At 35.8% G+C, this 24,160-nt stretch overlaps 1 protein-coding gene across 5 annotated transcripts in view; it reads right to left on the bottom strand.

Annotated features, from left to right (window-relative positions):
* GRID1 (glutamate ionotropic receptor delta type subunit 1) overlaps positions 1–24,160 on the bottom strand; it is a 567,614-nt gene that overhangs the window by 96,551 nt on the left and 446,903 nt on the right. For all 5 annotated transcript variants that reach the window (XM_021400715.1, XM_021400716.1, XM_021400718.1 and 2 more), the window contains exon 8: positions 22,953–23,072. In XM_021400715.1, coding sequence (XP_021256390.1) covers positions 22,953–23,072 — 120 coding nt within the window. The remainder of the gene's footprint in view (positions 1–22,952; positions 23,073–24,160) is intronic.

Here is a 24,160-nt window from a genome sequence, read left to right as displayed (position 1 = left end):
CATATATGACCATCACATCTCTGATTTTAGAGAGGAACTCTCTAGCCTCTATGGCTGAAGAGAAAAGCCTGGCAATGCTGAAGTGTAATGTACTCACACCTGCACAAACTAAAGAGCCCTTATGATTTTGCTTAAAGTATACATGCAGGATAAAAAAAATTACTGTCTTCTCTTTCTCTGAACAGAGCTACGAAAGAGAAATATTAGTTGGAGAACATAAGATGTACTAAATATTTTTTTCTAGAAGAAAAAAAGTGTTTTAAGCAACAGCATGCAAAATCATTTTTTCTGTGCAGAGTTCAGATTACACATTTTTCTAAGCTGAGGAATATGATAATGAAGAGAAGAAAATCTTTCTACTACTGTTTTTGTTTTTGAAGCCCACAAACACTGCAAGCCCAAGGACCACAGGTGCCTCAATCGGCCTCATACAGACAGATGCCTCAGATGCCTCATCCAGAACTTCCAGGCTGCTCTTCATTTACTTCTATTTTCACTTTAACCAATGATTTAAGGTTAGGAATCATATCCCTATATGCAGAACAAGACTGCAGGTAATCTGCTACCTACTATTACAGCACAGAACTTACTGTTTCTAACATACACTGCCTCGGTCTTCTACAAAACACACTGAATGTAAGATCTACGAAGAGGCAACCTAATAGTATTACTATTTATCTCCTCACTATGTGATGAACAGGGCACAGTTTTGAATCTCAAAGAACAGTGGCACACAAAGTTGAGAGGAAAAGAACAGAATGCTGAGGCAAAACAGAAAAGAGCAGGAGAGAAGGTGAGAGAGATGTGGGAGAAAGGGAAGTGTTGTAAGCACTGAGTAAAAACACCACGGCTCAGAAGAGAGAGCAAGCAAGCAGGAACATGCAGCTTTTTACCTTGACTGCATTCACCACAAGCATCACTTACTGCTAAAGTACCTGACAGACTGATCATTCAAATAGCATACTTTGAAGAGCTGAACATTTGTTTGCTCCTCCCACAGCACTCTCAAATGTAACGGCAAAATAATATCTGTATTTCTCATGAACTATCTAATAAAGACCTATTCAAGTCTTTTTTCTTTTTTCATTCTGCAGATACCATAATGTAACTAATCTAAAATTACTTTATAAAAATGCTGTATTGTAATATAATCATTTCTCCCAAGCAGAGTAAGCAGAATTCAAAATGATACAATATCAAACATTAGCAGCTGCAAGTATGCTTTTGATTTACATTACACAATCGCAGTTTGTTATTGCAGAATAAATGCAATGAAAGGCAGATACATTACAGTTATGCTTCTTCTGTTCATTTTCTTTCTTTCCTAATTTCTTAGAATTAGAGGTCATATTTTCAAATATGTCTAACTTATTATCTAAAACATTAGTACTGACATTGTAATTTAGCCATGGTACAACAAATAAGCACAGTAAATTCTCTCATGTTCATACACAAACAGTATGATCTCTTCATTTGATCATATGATCATACAAACAGTATGATCTCTTCATTTCAAGAGATGCCAATACATGATAAAGGAAGCTTTCATGATAATTACAACATTGTACCGTGACACAGTCAACACATTCACTCCGGATTTCTTCCATGGGCTAGAATTTATGCATCACCAGCCAACCTACCCTTGGAGGCATGTATGAGACTTTCACTGCCTCAACAAGGACTTGCATATGCTAGCAATGGACAAAGTTTTGGCCTCACTTTGTCAAAGAATTTAAACATGAAAACAGTCACTCTAAATTTTGGATTATACTCAGGTTAAAAGTTTTGCTGCATCAGGGCCCCTTCCTTGCTTCCCTGAAATTTAAAACATCACAACAAATATGACTAGTAGCTTCTCTCACAAGCTGTTCAGATAATTCCTCTAGTGCTTAGAGAAATCTGTCAAGAAACAACACACAATAAAACTCCAGAAGGGAACGTACCTCAGATGCTGTGCACCGCTGCTTTCTGTGATCATTATAAGGTAAAATCTGAACAAAAGAGGTCTAAAATAATGCCAAATCAGATTTTTCTAGTCTTCCAAGCCCCTGTAGCCTTGAATTTACTGTGAGAGAGGAGGGAGATGAATCTACTGCTCCATGATGGCGTAACAGCTACAGAGCTCTGCATACACATCCTGCCTGCACTGCCCTCACTTCCAGCAAGCACTTCCTACTCATTCAAGGTTCACTTTGTTGTATGCAAATACTGAGATAAAGTGAAACGAAACAGAAAAAACTTCCCTTTCAAGACAGGTTGCAAGATCATCCATTATTCAACAAAACATTAATCATCTTTTACAACTGGACATATCAGAAAAAGATTCTTATCCTGAAATCCATACTCAAGAACTCCTAAGAAACTAATTCAGTGGAACCAGCCACTCACTTCAAGCATTAGCAGCCAAGTTTTCAAACTCAGTTTGATTTTTATATGGTATTGAATTAAGTCCTTTTTGAGAAAAGGAGCAGAACAGCAAACCGTTTTTTTTTGTTGTTGTTGTTTTTTTACACCAGTGTAATTTAAATTTATTCTTCATTTCAGACCAGAATCATGCATAGGTAACTATCCAGAAGACATATACTGCTTCCAGGTATTCTGCTCAAGCACATCAAAAGAGTTGTAGGATATCAGCAGTGTTCCACTTTTTTTTACATCAATGGGCATTTTCAAGATAGGATGATCCAGTATCAGTTGTCAAGAAACAATTACCAGTGCTTTAGAGGGAACATAATGCAAGTAACACAAATATGTTAGTAGAACACTTACATAAAACTGTTTAACTTTACAGAAATAGAGATTTTCCAGAAATTTATAAAGGAAAGAACATAGAAGGAAGTTGAATTTTTGCAAATATGGTTTTAAATATAATTTTCACTCAGCTCTGTACATTAGCCAAATCATACAGAAAGCTCATAATAAAGTAAGAACAAGTGGTCTCCTTTCCGTTCCGTTCTTCACTGATCTCCTTTCCGTTCCCAATTAAAACATGTTGTACACAGAAACAGACAGTGTTATCAGCAGAAATATGACAAGGTTAATAATCTGGTTTGAAGGAATATAATTTTCCCTTGCAGGCAATTGCTGCTATCAGTTTCCTGTGGAAGAACAGTCAATAATGTCTCCTAATCTCTTACAACAGACATGGGACAAACATTCTATTACAAACTAAATAAACGAGAGAAACTTTAATTTGACTTGCCTATCAGAGCAATATTGCAGTAATTATTACTGCTGTGGCTGGCATCTTTTTCTTTTTTCTTCTCCATTGTTTTTGGTTAGACACTGCTTCACTAAACTATCATAATTGCTACAAACAAAAGCCAAATTTTGATATAAAAATATAATTATTTGCCACTTATCCAGTCTTTTTTAACTTCTAGTTATTCTCAACTCTGTTCACTCCTTCTCAGTCATCTCTGTATCTTCCTCCACACTGCTCTCTCGTTATTCCCCAAGTTAATTTAGCAGGCTGCTATTCACTTCATATTGAAATACATTTTCTGTTGTGCCCCTGGTGTCAATTAAGTTGACTTTTTCAAGTTTCTTACAAAATGCATATTGCCACGCATAATATGAGCCAAACTCTGCATCTATCCTTAAGAAAGCAAAATATTCAGAGCACTTATAGCCTATTAAAAAATGACTGTGGCTCAAAACCCAAAAACAATGTGAAAATTTGAAAGAGGATATTCTTAAAAGACCACCAGTATTATTCATCAGCTTTTCACTTCTTTGAAAACTGCATATGAGTACCAGCAGCTTACAGCAAATGTACTGTTCAAAAACTTGTGGTTTTTTTTAATCATCATAATGGTGAATAGAAGCTGATACAATGACATGTGACCAACAGAACACAGTTCAGCAAAAGAGTCAATATGAGAAGGCTTACAGTTCTTCTGCACTCTAATTCAGGCTTTTTTCATCTTTACAAAATTTAGTAATCTTCCCATTTCAAGGAGCTGCCACAGCAGCTGAGAATGTATGAGGTACATCCAAGATGTCACTGGATTTGGAGGGAAGAGAGAACAGGGCATTATTTTTCTGTATAGATCTCCAAAAACCAAGAATAGTTTCCTAGCTACCAGATAATGGATATGTAATTTTATGTAGAAATTGTATTTCAAAATTGTGTATACTTTCTAAAATGTGGAATTTGAGCTGTATATTAAAGCTTAGGGATACAAATTTCTGTTCAACTCATTATTTATATACTGATATTAGGTACTATCACTACTTTAGTCTAGATTACTCTGCCACAATGAAAACTGAAATGAATTTGATTCCAAAGCTGTGAATTAAAATGAAAAACGTAAACAGAATTTCTGCTAAGTCCAAGCTCTCAGTGTACTTTTGAGCCAAGTAGTCATATTCAGAAATCCTTGCACTGTGGGTTTTCAGTCTTTGTACATTAGACAAAGAATACCTATTTTTGAAATAGGCTTTTTTTTTTTAATAAAGTGAAAAATATCAGAAGACCAGAGGACATCTCTACAGGTTCTCCACTTTGGATTCCTGTACTAAAAAATATAAAAGATAAACATTTAGGCTTGCAACCTCTATTTAAATGATTGCAGGTCTATTAGATGTCTAACTCTGACCTGAAAAATAAACTAAAGGAAATTCTACCTGTCTATAAATGAGTTACTCAACTGTTAATTACCTTTGTACTGACAGACCTAAAAGGAGACACATAGACTATATCTTTTTCTGAAAGTGGAGGAAAAATACACAAACTAAAAACAAAAAAGCAAAAGCCAGAAGAGATCTGGGGCTTACAGATTTTGTGTGTGGGGTTTTCCTCATTTTACTTAGAAATAACAGAAAACCCCCAAAGAGACACTTCTGATATCAAACAAGATTCTAACCAGACTAAACAATAACAGAAATATCCAAGTTTTAAAATTGATCCAAAGAGTAAATGAGATGACAGTATTCTGCCAGGTCTTTCAACACGTTGAAAAACATAACACCTTGATTTCAGTATGTTTTTGTAACTAGTCTCATGCCCCAAAGGTGCCTTTGAGGTATAGAAACACAAAAATAAAAGGACATGAAGGCCATCTATTGCAGCTAGTTGAGAGCTTAACAGCATGGATCTTACCTTCAGCTATCTTGACTCTTTTCCAGATCAGAGAAAAGACTGAAAATGTACTAACAATACTCAAACACGCTGTAGTCACATACAGAAGTAATAAAGCACATAACTCATATAATCTTATCTTCCCATATGTAGAAGTGCCAATATTCTGGTCTCCAACATACTAGCATATAGAATAATTAGTACGTCTGTGAATCTGAAAATATTCTACCCTGAAGATTAAGACAAATACATGCACTTACTGGTTGTTAAACTGACCCCATGATGTGCTTTTACTCTCATTAAAATAACAGGTGACAGGAGAACAACGATGACAGAGCATAGATCCCTTAATTTTAACCACAGACCTTCCAACAGCAAGAATGCCAGTTATTCTTGTGAAATTAAAGAGACTCTTACAAATAATTTCAATCTTTTCATCTTCAACCCACTAATTTGCAATGCATTTCCTAAGAACATATTTCTTCTCTACTGCAGTTCGTGAATAAACCCAAAGTTAGTATCTTGTTTCAAAGACGTTGGCCCATTCTACCTCATAACGGTAAAAAGCTTTTAAACAATCATCAATTCAGTGTAACATCTACTGTGCTATTACCACAGAAAAATGTTACTGTTCGAGAATATTTCCTTTGGATCATAATTATAATAAGAATAGGCTCCTGAGGGCATAATGTAACCAAGTCCTGAAGTTGAAAGACTGTTTAAAACCTTACTGAGGTAGATGTCTGCTGTTTTATTTCAAAAAACCACACACATCTGAAGTTTATAACATGTCTGAATGATTTAATGGTTTTTATTTTTCGTTGTTTAGAAGAAAAAAAGAACCGCATGCCGTTTAGAATTTCACCAGTCGGGATAATCATTGTGGTATGGCAATTTTCATTCTAAAGGACCCTTAACCTTTTTTGAGATACATTCGTTCTTTTCTGGGCTGAAATGTAACAGCTGTTTCACAATGTCAATAGTTTAAAACATGCTAGGTAAACCATTTCAAAGTACACAACAGTGAAGGGGAGAAGTCAAGGGAATTTTCAGGGGGTGGATACTAGCAGCTTATATTTATCTCAATAGAAGTCAATTCACTTCATGCTTTAAGTAACGTAGCTAAGAAATTGCTTCAGACACAGAGAAATAACACGGTTGAAAATAAACTTCAAGGAGAACCTAGCCAAGCACAAGTGAACTAATTAGCACTGCAATACAAGCAGTAAGTTAAGCAAAATATGGCCAACTGTCTTGTATACGTAAAGGAAACAGAGGGTTGGATAGGAAAGGGACAGCATAGAAAGGATAACACTATGCCTCAGAGAGGGCACGGCACAGCAGAGTGAGCTCTCCCTTTGGAAGCGATCTGACATCTTAACAACTCAGCAACCTGGCATTGTCCTCTGGTGCCACCCACCAGGCTAGGCACAGAAGAACCTTGCCGCACTGTGCTTTGACTGGATCCAAACTCATCTGAATTTGATTCATTTGACTTTGGTCACCTTGATTATTGAAGGCACTTGATTTTCACAAGTTGGGCACCTGCTCTTCTTTGATGTGCTATCCCCAAACTACGCATCTCCAGATACATCCCTTAACAAAGTTATACAAAGCTAATATGCACTACTGACACTGGTTGGGAGCATTCTGAAAAATAAGGCAGTTTCTGTGCATTTATATCCCGGTCCCTCATGCTGAATTAATAATTTAAATTCAATAAGTTAAAGAAAATATATAAGGCACTATTTTCTGAGGACACATATTAAGAGAAGTAGAAACTATTCAGCTTGCAGATGTTCAGGCAGACCACAAACTTCTGTAATTGCAAAGAACTAGATTCTTTTTAGCAAATTTATATAAAATATTAAGAAAATTTCTTTTGGAAGTGATAATTCGATAAAGAGCATCTACTGCTATTTCGAGGCATTTTAATTGTTTTGGGTATGGAAGTGCACCTAAAATCTGTGTGACTATGCACCTTGTTCTCCATCTTGGCTTTCAGGCAGGAAATCCATACTCACTCCATATACAAGGCTGGTTCAGAAAATGAAGCTTTATATTATTAATGAATTTTGTTCAAACAATTGGACATAACTGTTTATTGCTTTTCTTCAGCCATCGGTAAACCACTGACAGTGCCCTTTCCAGGTATGATAGCTGATAGCTAGCCACTGCCGCATCACAGCCTGAGGAACCGTGCTTGTGCCTTCAACGACGCTCTGCCCTCACTAGCTTTAATGCTACTGCTTGTGCAGCGTCACAGTATGAGCACACATAGAGACTAAGTTCACTGGCTAAGTAAAGTTATTTCTCCACAATTCAGGATATCTGTGCTAACAACCTTAAGCAAGTATCCTTTTAAAGTTGTGAATGGCTGTAGATAATACTGTGGAATTCCATCCCATGTGCTGCAACTAATAGAACCTAATACTTCTTAAAAAAGCCATGCAGAAAACACCATTGTATAATCTTCTTGTCACTGCCAACCGATTTTCTTTGATTATCAGAGAATTAAAAAATCAAATCAAAACCATTTCTAAGAGTATGATTTCCTCCAGCAAAAAAATAAAGAACTGCAGATATACAAAGGTCTTCACATGGAGGTGAAGTTAGAGAGACTGCATTGCTACAGAGTCACAGCAGTAGCTGTAGCAAGAAAAACAAAAAAAAAATCAGCTAGCTAGAAATCAATAATTTAGTCTTTACAAAGAAAAAACATGAGTTTCAGAATTCTATTTCAGAGAATCAAAAGAAATTTCAAATGAGAGTAAATTTTAATAAAGTTGGTTTTATCAGTTAGAATCCGATACACATCTGTGAACAGAAAATACATGCATTTCATAATCTCTCAACTGAGGCATATATGTGCCTTGCAATGACAGCCAAATGAAAGGTGTTGGAAATAGCTGCAAAAAGAGGCAGCAGGAAAAGAAAAACAAGAAGAGGGCTACGATATGATTTGTATGTTTAAATAGATCACCTAACATATGGCCCTTTCTACTATCCAAATATCTACTTGTCCCGGTTGTACTCACCACCTGCCAGTCTCAGTGGAAAGAATAATTGCTTATTATCTGTGAAACCAGGGTAATATTTAGTTAGCTTTTCAAGACTGAGCTCCTCATCTTTTCCATGAAAACAATAAATGTTTGTACATATATATATATGTGCAGGCATATTCAAATCTCTTCATAGAATTAACTGAAAATCAAAATATTTGAACCAATTAGTGAAAATATTTCTTACCATGCTGAAAAGTGCAAAGAGAAGTTTGCACAGACAACAAGTGAACATTCAGTCTATGAAAATCTTCCATTATTTTGAAAAAAAAATCTGATTTATATGAAACAATAAATATTTTTTCTTGCACTAAACCAGTTTGTCTTCCTCTGTGGTGACCTCACAAAATTCACCCAGCTGTGCTACCTTGGTGGCATGTTGGTGCCCGGCTTCTCTGCTGAGAGGAAATGTGAGAGCTGAGCATCGCCTGTGCTCCAAGCAGGTTTTGTGGTTAGTCCAGAGCACTAGAAGAAAGATTGTATGACTGCCTTCAAAATATTATGTAGAGAAAATAAGGAAAGAGTCTTCCTCATAGCAATATCATTTTATGTCCTAATGCGCTATCTGGAAAGCATGCCCATATTTCCAGTTTGTAATCAGCTAAATAAAAATTGTGAAATTGATTGTCAGGTTTATTAAGGATTATCACCCATAAATTCTTTCTGTTTTTCTCACATCCCTACATTTCCTACAAGTACAATATCCAATCTTAATGCTATGTTTTTTTCATCTTTCTATGTGTCCATACATAGCTCTCAGAATATTGCCAAACAATTGCCTTTTTTCAACTTTTATTTATTACATTTTTTTAAAGTGCTTGACAGGAAAAGCACATTTGAATATGCCATAGAGGAACTAAGATTCAGTGAAATCTATACATGCACATATGTGTATATATGAGTTTGTGTATTTTATAATCTTCCATATGATTGAAAGCCTTACCATGTTGAAGTAAGTGGCTTACAGCAATAAACAAAAGAATATCTAAATTTGCAGTTCAGCATATTGGGACATAAGAAGTCTGAGGCATCCATGACAAGGCATACTTTGGAATAAATATACTTCAGGAAGTCAATAGAATTAGCTCTGATTTGGATTTCAGTAGAGTTGCTGTCAATTAAACCAGCATTTAATTCAATAGACTTTGTTAGCTTGCTTAAGTTACAGGCCAGCTGGAGGTCTTTTTCTCACTATTCATCCCATGAACTGTTTTCTGGGTTTACTGCAATTAGCTGCCTGGGCTTCTGGTTCACTCACCCACAGAGGACTGCTCTGCTACCTGGGTTTATGCCCTATTTAATTTGTCAATAGGCATTTTGACATGCCTACATGAACTAAAGAAGCTCTGGAACTAAGATGGATCAAAGTAACAGTCCAGTTTCTATCCCAAATTCTGTTGTTAATGCTCATTTTTGGAAATAGGAAGCGTGGAAAACAATGGAGAACTTGAACCAGAGACAGTGGCCAGGATCACATCTTTACACAGACACACAAATGGCTTCAGGGTTAAGTTGGGTTAATTTCTGATGGAGAGGACGGATGAAAGAAAGCAACCACTTCCTCTGCTCATTGATCTGGAGCAGCATTAATCTATATAGTGTCTTTCAGGACTGGTTCATGTAATACTGACTGAAGCAGTGCAGAACTAGAGAAATGACATGTCCTGGAGGGATGCTTCAAAATCAGAATTATGACACCTCGCTTCAGCACGAAAGTCTGGCTCTACAGAGCCCTCTGATTCTGAATATCCAACTTTTAGAAATACTCATGGTTATTACAAATTCCAAATGGACAGAAATTCTGAAGTAATTAAAACCAGAGAGGCAGTAGATACGTCAGTGTACCTATTTTCTATTTTATACTATCTACATCTAGAAAGTTAATTCAACTACAGGGAAGGATATTTAATCATTGCTACAGACTGATTAACCACCATGGAGCAACTGAGCATTACTAATGTGGGCAGGCTGTGCTGGGAGAGACAGGAGAGAAAGGGGCTGAGGAGATCCTTCCTGGTCCAATTCCTCCCGTCCTTCCAGGAGATCCAGCTGACTCTTTTACTTTTCTTAATAAAGTCTTTCATTGGTGAGAAAACAGATTTTTGGCTCCAAAATTTAGTGTCAATACTCAAAATACTTACCATAAATCCCCCTGTACAGAGTCATCAGCCAAACTAGTGTAGGTCTTTAAAGTGCATTTTGTTTAGTATCTGTGAGAACAGAAAAGGAACAGAAGGCAACAGAAGCAGCACACAGCTGACCTCTGGACTGCTGTAAATGCTGAATAAATGCGTTATACTGTTCTCCTCAACTAAAGCCATAGGATAACACATTAGTACAACTTACATATTTTAAGCAAGGAAATTTGTTTCTTGTTTTTATTAAACAATATAAGAGCACTTATAAATTTCCAGTGACATTTTATAATTAAGTGGTATTATAAACAATACACAGAATAAGCAGAAATTGCAGATAACACATTGTTTCTTGAACAAAACAAAATGCAATAAAATACATCAGAAGCTTAAAATTAACAGAAATAAGAAACAGAAGAATGCTGCTTTATGCCAGGCAGTGCCACGGGACTTCAGTTTAATGTGCTTCACATACATCAGAGAGAAAAGAATATCCAATCTCATTCCCTCTACTAGGAGATACCCTTTCCAACTAGAAAGCTTCCCTTAAGATGATGGTTATTAATTTTCCCAAGTGGAGTCTCCCTGTGGTAGAGACAAAGGTTTTAGTAGTGGCATCTCTGACTCTTACAGATGAATCAGCTGTCAGATAGTAATTATTTAGATTTTCCAATATCAAACTATGTTACACTTTACAAATCTACCTCAATGATTACACCAAGTCAGCAATGGGGAAACAAATGATCTGCTAGAATGTTGAGAGTCTCTGCCATCTTGCCTGGTTCAGTAATGTACTACCTTGATGCACAAAGGAGATTGATCCAGAGAGATCCTGTTTGCAGCATACTGGCTAAAATTGAGCTCTAGCACTAGGGTAAGGTCTCTTTCGTGAACCTGAAAAATCATAGTGAATTATATAGTGAAATTAATGTACGTGCAATAATTGTTCTAAAGCCATTTCTATTCAATACCTTAAATGTTTGCTTAATTCTGAAAAATACCTCTTTAGTTTAATCCTTTCGAAATCTGACTCTCACTGGAAGTTGAATATATTAACAAAAGGCAATCCAACCCATATTTTCCATTTATATTTCTTCTCTAGGAGCTATGATAAATGACTAATTTGCCCTGCCTCTTGGGAATAAAGAAACAGAGAAAGATCATGGTATATGGATTATTAAAAAGTCTCAAACAAGAGTCATCTTAGATAAAGTGTTATGAAGGTGTAAGTTATAGCTGACATACTAGAATTGATAATACACAGAAGTCTTGTAATACCACCCACAGGCAAAATCTATGCCAATGCATCACATAAATAATGAAAACATATGAAAACTTCTCACTTTCTTCCTCTGAGATTTACCACTAGGCATTTTTTTTCTTATTTTTTTATTAAATCAAACCAGTTAAAATAACATACTTATAGATCTTGTAACACTTCATCAGACTTTCCACCAACCCTCCATCATGATTCAAAATAGAAATAGAAAAGAAACGAATATTGATTTGAATTCTAGTTTGTCATATTGGCTTGTGGAATAGATGGAATATATTTAATATTTCAGTTCACTGTATGACTATATGGTATGTTCGATTAAAAGGTTGTGGTTAGCACAGAGAAAGGCACCATTTTTTTTCAGAGCTAGATTGCATGTGGGGTCTCACCAAGTGGCTTGGAGAAATGGGAGATAGTGGCTTCCCTGGAGGCAGATGATTTTTCTCCACAGAGAGATGCTTCTAGCATGTGAAATGCAATACACAGTTAAGGGCCTTGTAGAAGGGGAGGAAACTGGGGGATGTGTGAAAGGAAGAGACTCAAACCTAGAGAGACAACATGCTGAGAAAAGATTTATCTAGGGATGTAGAGAAGATGGGATGTTCTCTTTCAACTATGAAAGCCAGTGAGATATTCCGTAATGAGAGTAGCAGACTCAGTGGGCAGCACCCTAGATTCAGATTCACCCTTTCATTTTAAGCTAGCTCACCCAGCAAATCTGTGTTTTCTGCTTCAATGGTTACCGTGTTCCCTATCTGTGCTCAAATTAAAGAAGCTCTAGAGTGTCCTTCCAGTAAGCCTATAGAGAAAAAGCCCTTTAAACACTCAGAATCTAATCAGAATTAATGAAAAATAGTAACAAAAGCTTGGTGCACTTCCTACCTGCACATGAAATAAATATTTTAAGCTCTCTTTTGGCCCAGTAAAAACATGGGCTAGCAATGCTTGTTTCTCCTTAAAATTTCTACTGAAATTATTTTGCGATATCACTGTACAAACTCAGAAAACCTACCAAAAAATGCCTCACACCCAATTATTTTAAAACTTAGGAGAGAAGAGAGAAAAAAACACGAATACAACTTCAGGTTCAATTCCAGAAGTGAGCTGCTCCTTTATCAACCCCTCAGATCGCTTTAATCATGGGTTTGAACAATGAACAGCAGTGCTTGTTATACCTATCCTGCAAAAATCTGAAGCCCCCAGTGTTAACAAACAGACTGTAGGAGTTCCAATACTGAATGTTCTCAAAATTTACTTCTCCACAGCATTTTTCTGACAGCATAGGAAAACTACAATAGCAGTTTTCTGAATACATAACCAGATGGTTTATGTGTTACATAATAATAATATATCTAACTGTACATGCAACTTTTTGGTATAACAAAACCATAGGCCCCAGGTGCTACTGAAACATAAGTAGTTACACTGGCCTTGTAGATTGGTATTGAATGGGGACTTGAATGAGAGTACAGAGGGTGAGAGAGAGCTCAGTTTAGACTCAATACAGTTCAGACAGCAATCTTGCAAAGCATATACTAACTTATGCTTACTGTTTTATTAATTTCATGGCAGAACAAACTGCACATTTAAGAAAATTATAGATGGTGCTATAACTGCTTGAACTGAAACATTCTCATAGTATTGAGTATCATCCATGCTCCTGGTTGCTGCATGTTAGATTATTTTTTTTCACTCCATGTAAGCAACTGCCAATTGTTCTGCTTGTCTAGGACTAGTTTTTTGGTAAGGGATTGAATGCTGCCAGCCCTTCAGTCATTTGCATGCCCAAGTGCTGTTTTTTTGAGAGCTTTAGACTGCTTTGTAAAAGAATACCTATTTTTGCAATCCATCAACCTTCATATTACATGAATTATTACTAAATTATTATCACAGACCTTACTTAAAAAGGAACAGGAACTAGTATCAGTCATATACCATCCCTACCATATCATACACACCACATGTCATATACCATCAGCTCGACTATATTCTTTATCAACTAAGAAAACTTTAAGAATTTGAAACCTGATGACAGACAATGCAGGGAGAAATAATGGGTCAACCAAAGATTCACTTGTCAGGTCAGTAAGATCTCTTTGTTAACTATATAAAGCAAAAATTGTCATCAGTTTCACCACAGACATACTACCCCAGAAAACAGCACACAGAGGAGACAAGAGTTGCCTCACCACTTGTTATCAAAGTTTTCTGACAGTGGCAGAAGCAGCAGGACCAGACAAGAAAGCACAGAAACTTCAGACAGGGCTGGAACAAATGCAAGCGCTTCTCCATAAGGAAAGCAGTAGGAAGGGACCTTCTGGTGGTATTCTGACTGAGAGGAATTCACTGCTATAACTAAAGAAACCCTCTTTCTTCTTGTTAGTTGTGATATGCAGGGAAGCTGAGCTTGGCAACTCAGTTTTAAGCAGATAATTTGTGCCAGATGCAACTACTTCTATGCATTTTATTTTCCTCAAAAAAAAAAAAAAAAAAAAAAGCCTGTATCTGACTACCTCCTTGGCTCAATAATGAATAGCAACATATTACTCTTTGACTCTTTGGATTCTTTCTCAAAATATCTGCTTTACAATATAGCCCAGTACCTGAGAGTTCGTCAAATCTCATCATTAAATGCCACAGAACTTTACAACTTATCCTTTCACAGAAAAGATATTGCTGTAAGTGAAGTAGATGTTTGCAGGCTAGAGCTCTTTGAATATATTAAAGTACTGTTTCAAACAGATTTACCTCATTCATTTGAAGAAGAATTCAATGATAATAGACAGCATCCTAATCACATGTTCTTTGCAACTGTTCATAAGAGAATTTTGACTGTAAAGGTGATTTGGCCTGTGCAGGTACCAGGCTTCAGATCTACATGACATTTCTGTCTGGTCTATGCTGTTCTAACAGCTTTCTGAGTCTGCCCTACCTTCATGAAATAACAGTAGTGTTTGTGAGATCTGCCAAAGTACAGCCCTTCTTTGTGATACTCATTATGATACATCATTTCAGATCCAGATGTCATTTCAGGTTGTTAACAATCTTTTAAGCTTAGCATGACCTGGAATCCAGCCATCTAAGAAAATCACCTTTATCCAGTTTTCCATCCAGGCTAGTGACAACAACATTTTTCAGTTAAAATAGCTAGGGAGTGACTTCCTAGGTCACACAGGGTGATCCCTCTGAGAGATTCAATCTCTAGAAATTGTTCCAAATAATCTCCATCAGCAGTGGATTTTGGTGAGTTTGGTATTCAATACATCTGCTGCTTGGTTGGTGGGGTTTTTTTGCACATTGAGGATCCAATGTAAAGCAGAACTCAAATGTATTGTTCCATTTAGTAGCTATTTTAGCCTGCAACAAGACACAGAGAATTGGCTTTTTAAAATACTGTCAGTATTTTTAATTATTGTCCACTGCTCATATGCTTTTTTCATGCTGGCAATCATCTAAAATATATGTACACATTACTTAAATATATTAAATATATATGTTTCCTGTTCATGATCATATGGCAGAGGAGTTCTTTAAATACTTCTGTACATCAGTCACTTCACGTATTAAAAATACAGACATACAATAATCTGACCATAATCTGATAGCCTGATACATAGACATCATGCTCACAAAGAATCTTCCATTTTGAGAGTTACTAGCTACATCTGATAGTGTCACTATTCCAGTAAAAAGATGCCTCAGAATAGAAAACAAGTTTTATTGTGTCTGTTTATTTTACCCAACTATATGAATTCACTTATTCATACATCAAGGGATATTGTATTTCAAGAAGGTGTATTTCAGAATTCTTTCCTTGACACAAGTTCACACTGCATACAGATTGTACTTTTTTTGAATATCTGTTAGACTGAGCATTCCTATTGTCATTCGAAAACAAAGTCCTGTATTTAAAGGTATTTGTGCCAGGAACTGAAACACCGAGACTCAATATTGTTATTCTAGTGAATTGGCCAGTTTGTACAAAGAGGTTTAGTCAGAACTCCAATGCCCTTCTGCATTTATCTTTTTTGAAAAGTAAACTGAGGAATTAAGGTTATTAGTATTATTTTTTAAATATAATGAAGATAAGGAACTGAGCTAAATCAAGTCAGATAGTTTATGGCACAATGTGACCTACAAATTCTTCATGTCCCACATCTCAGCTGACCACTATGAAATTTTCTGCCATTAAACTTGACTTTTGGTAATGTGAACAGCAAGTATTTACTGGCATTCAGTAATACACTTCAACACGAAATGGCAGAAGCAAAAAAATAAAATAGAAAGCGTTTAAAATTCAGTTTCTGTTGTTTATTTTAATAGAGCTAAACAAAAAGGCTTGAAACTTATTTTTTTCTTATAAAATCTATGATTCTGTGCCACAACCAAATAGCTTAACTGCCTACAATCGATTGTCCACCTTTTGACATATTGAATATATCAGAGCAATATACAGATGAAGACTTCATAGAATTTGAAAGTTACTGCTGAAATAGATTCCCCATGCAGCTGCATGGAGCTGCAGCTTACCAAATGATATAAAGCAACAGTAATGACTAGCAAAATGAAACTCATTTCAAACACTGCTAAAAGGAAACTGTTACATGGTTTCTGTCAACATGCAATCCTTGCAACTGTCCCTGACACTGAAATCAGGCTAAAAATGAAGAGATACAAGACCTAGTTTACATGTTTATGAAAGCCAAGATGACATTAATTTGATTGTTAGTTAAATAATTAAGCATGTATTTTGGTGCTAACAGTATCTTTCAAGGTGATTTTGCTTAGGAGATACTATGCTAAAAAGCATGTCTGACGCCTCACAGCCAGTTTCTCATTTTGGTGTGATTTTTAATCACAATTATTTGAAGATATTTCTTAGAGTGGGAAATAAAGACAGTCAGACCATCACTCATTTCTGGAGTGTGTGGTCATTGCCTTAGTTCCACACTGACGCCATGCAAGAAGGAATAGAAACTAATCTCCATGCTTAGAATTTGTGAAGTTGTTTTCCAGTATTTCCTGTTTTCTTTGTGTGTAGCTCAACAAATTCTGACCTGTTTCCATGTGGAAATATCTCCACAATGCGCAGATGAGAACAAAATTTTATGTTAACTGATCTATTGAAAGGGGTTTTCCTCTTCATCTCATGCTGAATACTCTCCTAAGATCCACAACTAAATTATAGAAGCTTTGATGAAAACTCCACCATTAAAGACTAATTATTTTGTACAAGGCTGATTTTAATTCTTAATGCCTCTCTTTTATGCAATATTCTTTTAAAAAAAGAAAAAAGAAGAGAGAATGTTATACCAAAAACTCATTAGAATATGTTAAATACAGGCAGTGAAGCTTATGGAATGTAGAAGATTCAGCAGTGTCTTAATCACTGTAGGTATCCTGTCTCTTGCTCACAACTAAGATAAGGCTGCTTTTGAAAATCTACCATCAAGATTCATGCTGTGAAAATATCATGCAAACAGCCAATGTTCCAATGTGAATATCAGCAAGATCTTACACTTAGAGGAATTCCAAACAAAATATGCAATACATCCCTCTTACAGAGGGTTGACACTGGTCTATTTGCAAATGTTTACAAGGTATTTTGTGTTTGGAAATACAAGCTACACTTTACACAAAGTACAGGTCCTGCAGGCAATATTTTCCCAAACATAAATAAAATGAAATAAAAAAAAGTTTTTTTTAAAATGTGTCACATATTTGCAACAAAAAGCGTTTCCAAACTCACCTTCTTTTCAGTTATTGAGTAGAATAATTCAGCTGTAGTTTTACAATGAAAGCATACAGAACATAAAATATTTCAACTGCCAAAACAAAGAACTCATTTGCAGAACTTGGGCAAACAGGGACTCTACTTCATTTCAGGTTCTTCATATTTCTTCTAACGTACTCCTCTACGTTCAGCTATATTTTCACCATGAATAATTCAACCTAAACAATTTGCAAGAAATGCATTTATTTTTACTTCTCACATTCATTTTGAGCAGAAAAGCACAACTGAAAATGAAGGAGGTTTATTACTTTAAAGAAAATATTCTAGATTTATCTTTGCTTTGACACAATATCTTTATAGGAAGAATCTTAATCTCTTTCCAATTTATTCTATCAAAATACTTAATCCACTCAAGCAGAAAGGAAAAGTTAAAACAAATTTAAACATGCAGGAATTGCATTCTACCTGTAATAAGACTATTAACCCTTTCCTTTGCCAAGTAACAGAGGGCCTTTAGAGATCACAAGGAGTCAAGACTCCAGTCCTGTTTTTCAGCTGAAAGACACTTTGCCAACACATACCAAATTGAATTACTGTACCCAAGTGCATGGTTACAAAGTGCTCTGACAGGAGACAGGCATCTTTTTTAAGTCTAAAGTAAGGAAATTTAGTTAGGCATTTTTCCATGAGTAAAACTGATTCAGTTACAGTTGTAACCACCTAACATAATTCTCTTCAGTACGTCACTTTTACTGACATATGATGCAACTTGGCAATATTCTTACAGATGAAAGTGCTTAATACTGCAGATTCCTAAAAATGCAGCTAGCAATAAGCATGGGATTTCTCATCATGATAAAGATGAAACTTAATCTAAACATAAATATTACAATTAAAGCATTCTAGGAGACTCCAAAAATGGGGTTTCAGCAACTTTGAGATATATCACGAAACTAGAATAACTTCCCCAGTCGCCTCAGAGGTATCACATGAAACAAATACAACTGTTTAGGAAGCAGATGGTTATTCAAGAAAATCTACTTTAAAAAGAATGAAAACATACCAACTGACATAAACAACCAATGGTAAATGTTATTGTTTTGAACAGAATGTTTCCTGTGAAATACAGTATGTGCGTAAACCATTAATTCTGCCTTCATTCCAGGCAGCTTGGGGAAGAATTGCAGATTGCTCTAAACATATATATATGTATTTATATGATCCCTGTCATAAAATATCCTGAACAAGAATATGATTTTACACTTACTTAGGTTCTTCCTGCCAGCGATGAAGATGAAGATAATCTCAAAGCTCCTTAAAAGTATTATCTAAGCCTACAAGGGCAGCTACTGGTTATTATATTCTCTCTATATGTGGACAAATGAGAACAAGCAACTTTATATCTCAAGAGGTCACTGTGAGTTAGTAAGCTGTTATGAATACCACCCTGGGGCCTTGACTCCCTTATTTTTGCTCTCACAGATGGATAATTAAACTATTATATTGTGGCAAATTCATCTAAGAGCAGAAATATAAGAATTAGGAAGCAGCATAGATGTTCAGAAAGTTACAGAAAGGTTCTCATTAATAACAATAATACAGATGATGAGCAGAAAGGAACTTAACATAGTCATGAACTCTTTTCCCACTTCATGTCTCTTGTACTGTGATAGCATAGTTTACCATTAACAGTTACAAACTAGCTCTGAAGGGACCTTCTCCCTATGTTTAGGAATATACTGTTTTTAATAACATGATTAATTCAATTTATTGATGTTAGCAGTTAAATATTTTGATATAATCCTCTTCTAGCAGAGTTCAAAACATTCCACAAAGCAGGTAAGTACCCTCAACTCCATCTTACAGCTAGGAACAATGAGCCAATGAAGCAAAACGACTTAATGACCACCTTGAGCCACTGCCAGTGCTGGGAATGAACCAAAGGAAGCTTAAGACAGAAGATATAAAAATGTAAATAAACTTTACTCATCAATGTCCCGTGGCACTAAGCATCTTTTCCAACCTAGATGATTCAATGTGGGTAAAAAAAATGAATAAAGAATAAATAAATATTTAAATGAGAAAATAGAGAGAAATGTTGGTAAACTCTATGTTCAGAGGAAGAGTGTGTGGTGGTATTCCAGCAATTATGGGAATAAGGGCTGATGCTGGACTTGATGCGCACAGTCTAGCATGGGGAGTGGTCAAGAGAGGTGAAATAAGAAGAAAGTGTCTATGAATGCCAATGAAAATATTGAAGGGCTTTAAACATAACAGGCTATTCCAGCTGTTCCATAGGCTTCACCTGAACAGTTTATAGCACTTTTTCTTTTACTCCTCTCCTCCTCCTCAAATTTATGCTTGTTCTCCATTCACTGATTCTTTCACTCCAGTGTCATTGAATTTAAAACATTAGTGTGGCATCAGCTATTAAAATTCCTTACTTAGTCTCTTCAATTAGTTGTGTTATTCCATTACGTTTATACTTTTTACAGTTTCTCATCTCTGTATCTCCCAGGCTTTTATGTTTTTTATATGCGTTTTTTAAATACACAAATGATTGTGTTGCTATTTTGAAGGCGATTACATACACTAGGAACATAAATCATATGACAATCATCAAGTAGTAGGCATTTAAGTCTTTGCAGTTTCTTTGACAATCTTAATCTTCAACCTTCCAATGTCCTGACTGGTCAACACACACTGGTCTGTTTTTTTAAGCTTGAATACGCCATGCTTTCTCAACCTCCATATGCACACAGTGAATAGAAGGCAATCATCTGAACCTTTTGAAAAGCAGGGTAGTAGACCTTAAGCGACTATCCCATTATTTTATATTGAAATCAAAGATACTAGAGCATTTTCTGAAGTTTTCCTTTCATTAAAGTCTGCTTAAACAAACTAGAAGAGAATACACAAAGAGTACGTGGAAGTCACCATCAGCCTTTGCCACAGAAATATGATGCTACAGTTGTAGAACAAAGGAAAATATATACTGAGACAGGAAATACATGTACTTACTTGCACTCATAATTCAATCACATTTGAAAGGAATGAAAAACAACTCTGGTTGCAAAAAGACGAGATCTCAGGGAAACTGCTGAGAATCAAGCTGTCTTTACAAAAAAGTCCTGTAAATTCCTGCCAGATTTGGGTTACCCTCTTCAATGTGCTCCTAGGACTCTTTCAATGGAAATGATTACTAAGAGACCCTCTAACGAATGTTGACTCTTAGGGTACCTTAGCTTTTGACTAGATTCATTCTAAGCCTCAATACTAAATATTATGTTCCTTTGCTCCACACTGTCACAGATCCTAAGTATAAAGGCCCCTTTTTAGGGTCAAGGCAAGAATGACTAGGTACAGAAGATTTCCATACAGAGGTAAGGAAAATCATGCAGAAAGGATGTGTTTTCATGAAAAAGTCCCCCTCCACAGCTAAATCCACAGAAAGGCTGACATGGAAACAACTGACAATAAATCAGAATTGATCTCTCACTCAAGTAACATAAAGAAGACAAGAATGACTTTTGAAGCTTTTAAAAATACTTCTGAGATATAACATTTTTGCTGCAATAATAAAAAGTCAGGCTGTCAAAAGAATTGAATGCTACTAGTTCTATGGTAGTTTTGCTCTGAGAAATATCTTCTATTCAAAGTTCTGTAGACTGCTGGGCATGTGCTCTTGCATATTGCTGAATTTTTGCTCTCAGTCTCTGCCCCCCTCTTTTCAGAACTAGATTTTAACTCACAGTAGAATTATACAGCCAATAGCTTTCTACCCGTTTAGAATTATACTCCCATTCATTTTTGGGAGTATGTCCTGCATTTAACATCCAAATAGTTCAGCTTTTCTATATTAATGACATAATTACAAATTAACAAATTCGGTATCAAAAGTGATCAGTATTACATCAATTCAGTCATTTTAGTTATCTTACAACTTCGCCATTTTTCACACTTCTTTGCCTTGTGGTCTCTTTTGACTGCTATGTTAGTTACCTCCACACATCTGGATTACACCCCAACATGGTCACTATGCTCCACATAATGAACTTAGAACTTCTATATTTATATGAAATGCACATTATAAAAAAAGTAATGTGTACCAGCACATCCTAGTTTCCATTTAAGGCCTCAAACATTCTGCGTGATAGTTATGCCAATTTTACTGAAAAGGAAATCAAAGCACAAAATGATTATGTGATTTATTCAAAGTCACTTGGGAAATGTATATCAAAATGGAACTGAACAAGTTGCCCCATGGCACCTGAGATAACACAGCACTGACAGGAGACTCATGCTTTCCTGTAGTGGCAGTTAGAAATACAGCAGAATACTCCCAAATCATCTCAAACAGATTTAGAGTCTAGTTTTATGTACTTGTACATAAACTCATGTATGTACTGCTTATAAAGCTGAATTTCTTCCTAGGTGTCCTATGCCAATCCTGGTTTATTAAATCAGCAACACTATTTCCAAAACCATCTTAATTTTTCATCACTCAGCTAGTATTCAGACCTATTTGCAGTAGAAAACTTCTAGAAATTAAGTACAGTGGACTGAGGAATAGCTTTTTCTGGTCATGACAATACAGGAGGGTACATAGCCAATTTGAAGTCTTCTGAGACATTTTCTGGCAACAGATGGTTTTCAATTATATTAGCTTTATGCAGTTTAAATGCTTTTTTTCCTTCTTTGGAATTTCTAACAGATACGCAGCTTTTGGCTGCATGTCCAGAATGATCATGCCAAATTAGACTCTGAATCTCAGGTCGAGCTGTTTAAGAAGATAATGTAAGTACAAGTTCTTCACTTTTTCCATTTAGGCTGGTATAATTCAGGTGAATCAAAATAAAGCACATAAATGAAGGGTCAAATGAAGAAAATATCATAAATGTTAATTCTGCATGGGATTTGCCCTTTTCAACTCTGCTTAATACAGGAACCATTGACTATATAGCGTTAGTGTTTAAACCAGATGACCAGTATAGGGACAGTTTGTAGACTGTGTTCCAATCAAAACCTTACTGTTCAATTCAGAGTTTCAACTATTTTTGAAGCATCCCCTCTGCATAAACAAGTTCTTGGTAGCCTTCTCAGTCCACGACATTTGATGTTAGTGACCATATGGAACGATTCTGTCGTCTAATCCCAGCTGGTCCTTGTTCCACTAGCTACCACTGATAGCTTATCCTTTACTTTGTACAATATAACAGCTGTTTCTCAAATAATCTTCCCTAGAGGTCTCTACTTTATTTATTTCAAATTCTTAAGGCAGTTATATCTTACACCTTTATATGTTTAGATAACTTATAATTATAGTTAGCTTCCTTAGTAAAACAAGTTGTCAGTTATATCAATTGTATCTTAAAAATAAAATACACGAGTAGAATTGTGCAGTCTTAACTATTATGTTCATAGTACTGTTATGGTAATGTATCATTACTGCAAACGTGAAAACAACTTGCAGGACTCTTCCCTACTAGAATGAAATTGACTTTCAACACTAAAGCATGTGAAAAATTAGAAAATATTTCTTTTATAGTAAATTTCTTCTGTGGTGTAATGGTAACTCATTCTATGAAAAATAACATTTTATCCTGTGAAATAGAATTTCTATTATTTAGAGGAAAACAAAAGAGAGAAAGCTTATCTTTACCCTCCGGACATCTTTGCCAAATGTTTCACTGTAGCTAGTGCCCAGTATTTCAAATTGAACATAGGGGTTGGCACCATCTTCTCTGAACTCCATAACACCAGTAAGCCCAGTTATATGGCCCTAAGGGAACAATTTACAAGAATTTTAGAATAGAACAAGTTTGCCTTTATAAACATTCCTTTTCATTAAAGAAATGACAAATCCATTCTGAAAATGTTTACAGCAAACTTAAATGTAGCAACTACATATTCTTCAACAGCTCAAACAGTGCCAGACTGTATTTTGTATATATGTATATTTATATCTATATATATGTATTTTTTTGAAGGAATGGCTCTAACACTAACATATCCACTGTAAATTGTGTTAAGAAGTCATCAGGTCTTAATCTTCACAGAAACAGACCCGAGAAAACAGGACTGTGGTGGAACATGAGACAGCGGTCCTTTCAGCATAAGTGAAGGCAGTCAGTTGAGTTCTGGGTTGAATTTAAAGGTATGAACTCCAAGTCCAGATGAAAAAGTAATACTTGCTGTGCTTATAGGAGAGGTGCGAAGAAAAGATGAAATTTCAAGAACTTATAAAACTTCTCTATAAAAGCATCACCAAATTTGTTTTGCGTTTGCAGCAAAGAAACTTGAGATGAACCTAAATTTTGAGTTTATTTGGTAAAAAAAAATATCATGTTCATTAAGACTGTCAGAGCACCGCACAGCACTAGAGCAAAAACATTCCATCAACATACATGGGCTACTTTGGAAGTAATGCCAGCTATTTTATTATGTAGGTCCATGGTGTCAGAGGCGCATGTTGGTGGCATGACAGTAGAGGCTGAACCTTCCTGCCAAAATTCCATTACTTTTTGTTGCTGTGTGACAAATGGCAGCAGAGGGGCAGTCTGACAGAACGGCGTCTGACATGGAAGTGCACATGAAGAAAAGAGGTGGAAATGAATTCTTCCACGTGGAAAAAATGGCACTGACATTCATTGACACTTGCTGAATTTTACTGAGACCAAAGAGTGGATGTGAACAGAGAGGTAGCAGGTGGTATATTTCAGCAGTGGCAACAGCAGGTCACCTCCACTGGTGCAGATTTCTACAAGTGTGGTATACAGGCTCTTGTTCATCACTGGCAAAAACGCATAGCTAATGGTGGTGACAATGTTGAAAAAGACTGTTTTGTAGCTGAGAATTTGCTCTATCAAA

Source organism: Numida meleagris, chromosome 5 (genome assembly GCF_002078875.1).
Source record: "Numida meleagris isolate 19003 breed g44 Domestic line chromosome 5, NumMel1.0, whole genome shotgun sequence".
Taxonomy (NCBI): Eukaryota; Metazoa; Chordata; class Aves; order Galliformes; family Numididae; genus Numida; species Numida meleagris.
The sequence above is the reverse complement of the archived record's forward strand: the minus strand, read 5'-3'. Positions and strand labels throughout refer to the sequence as shown.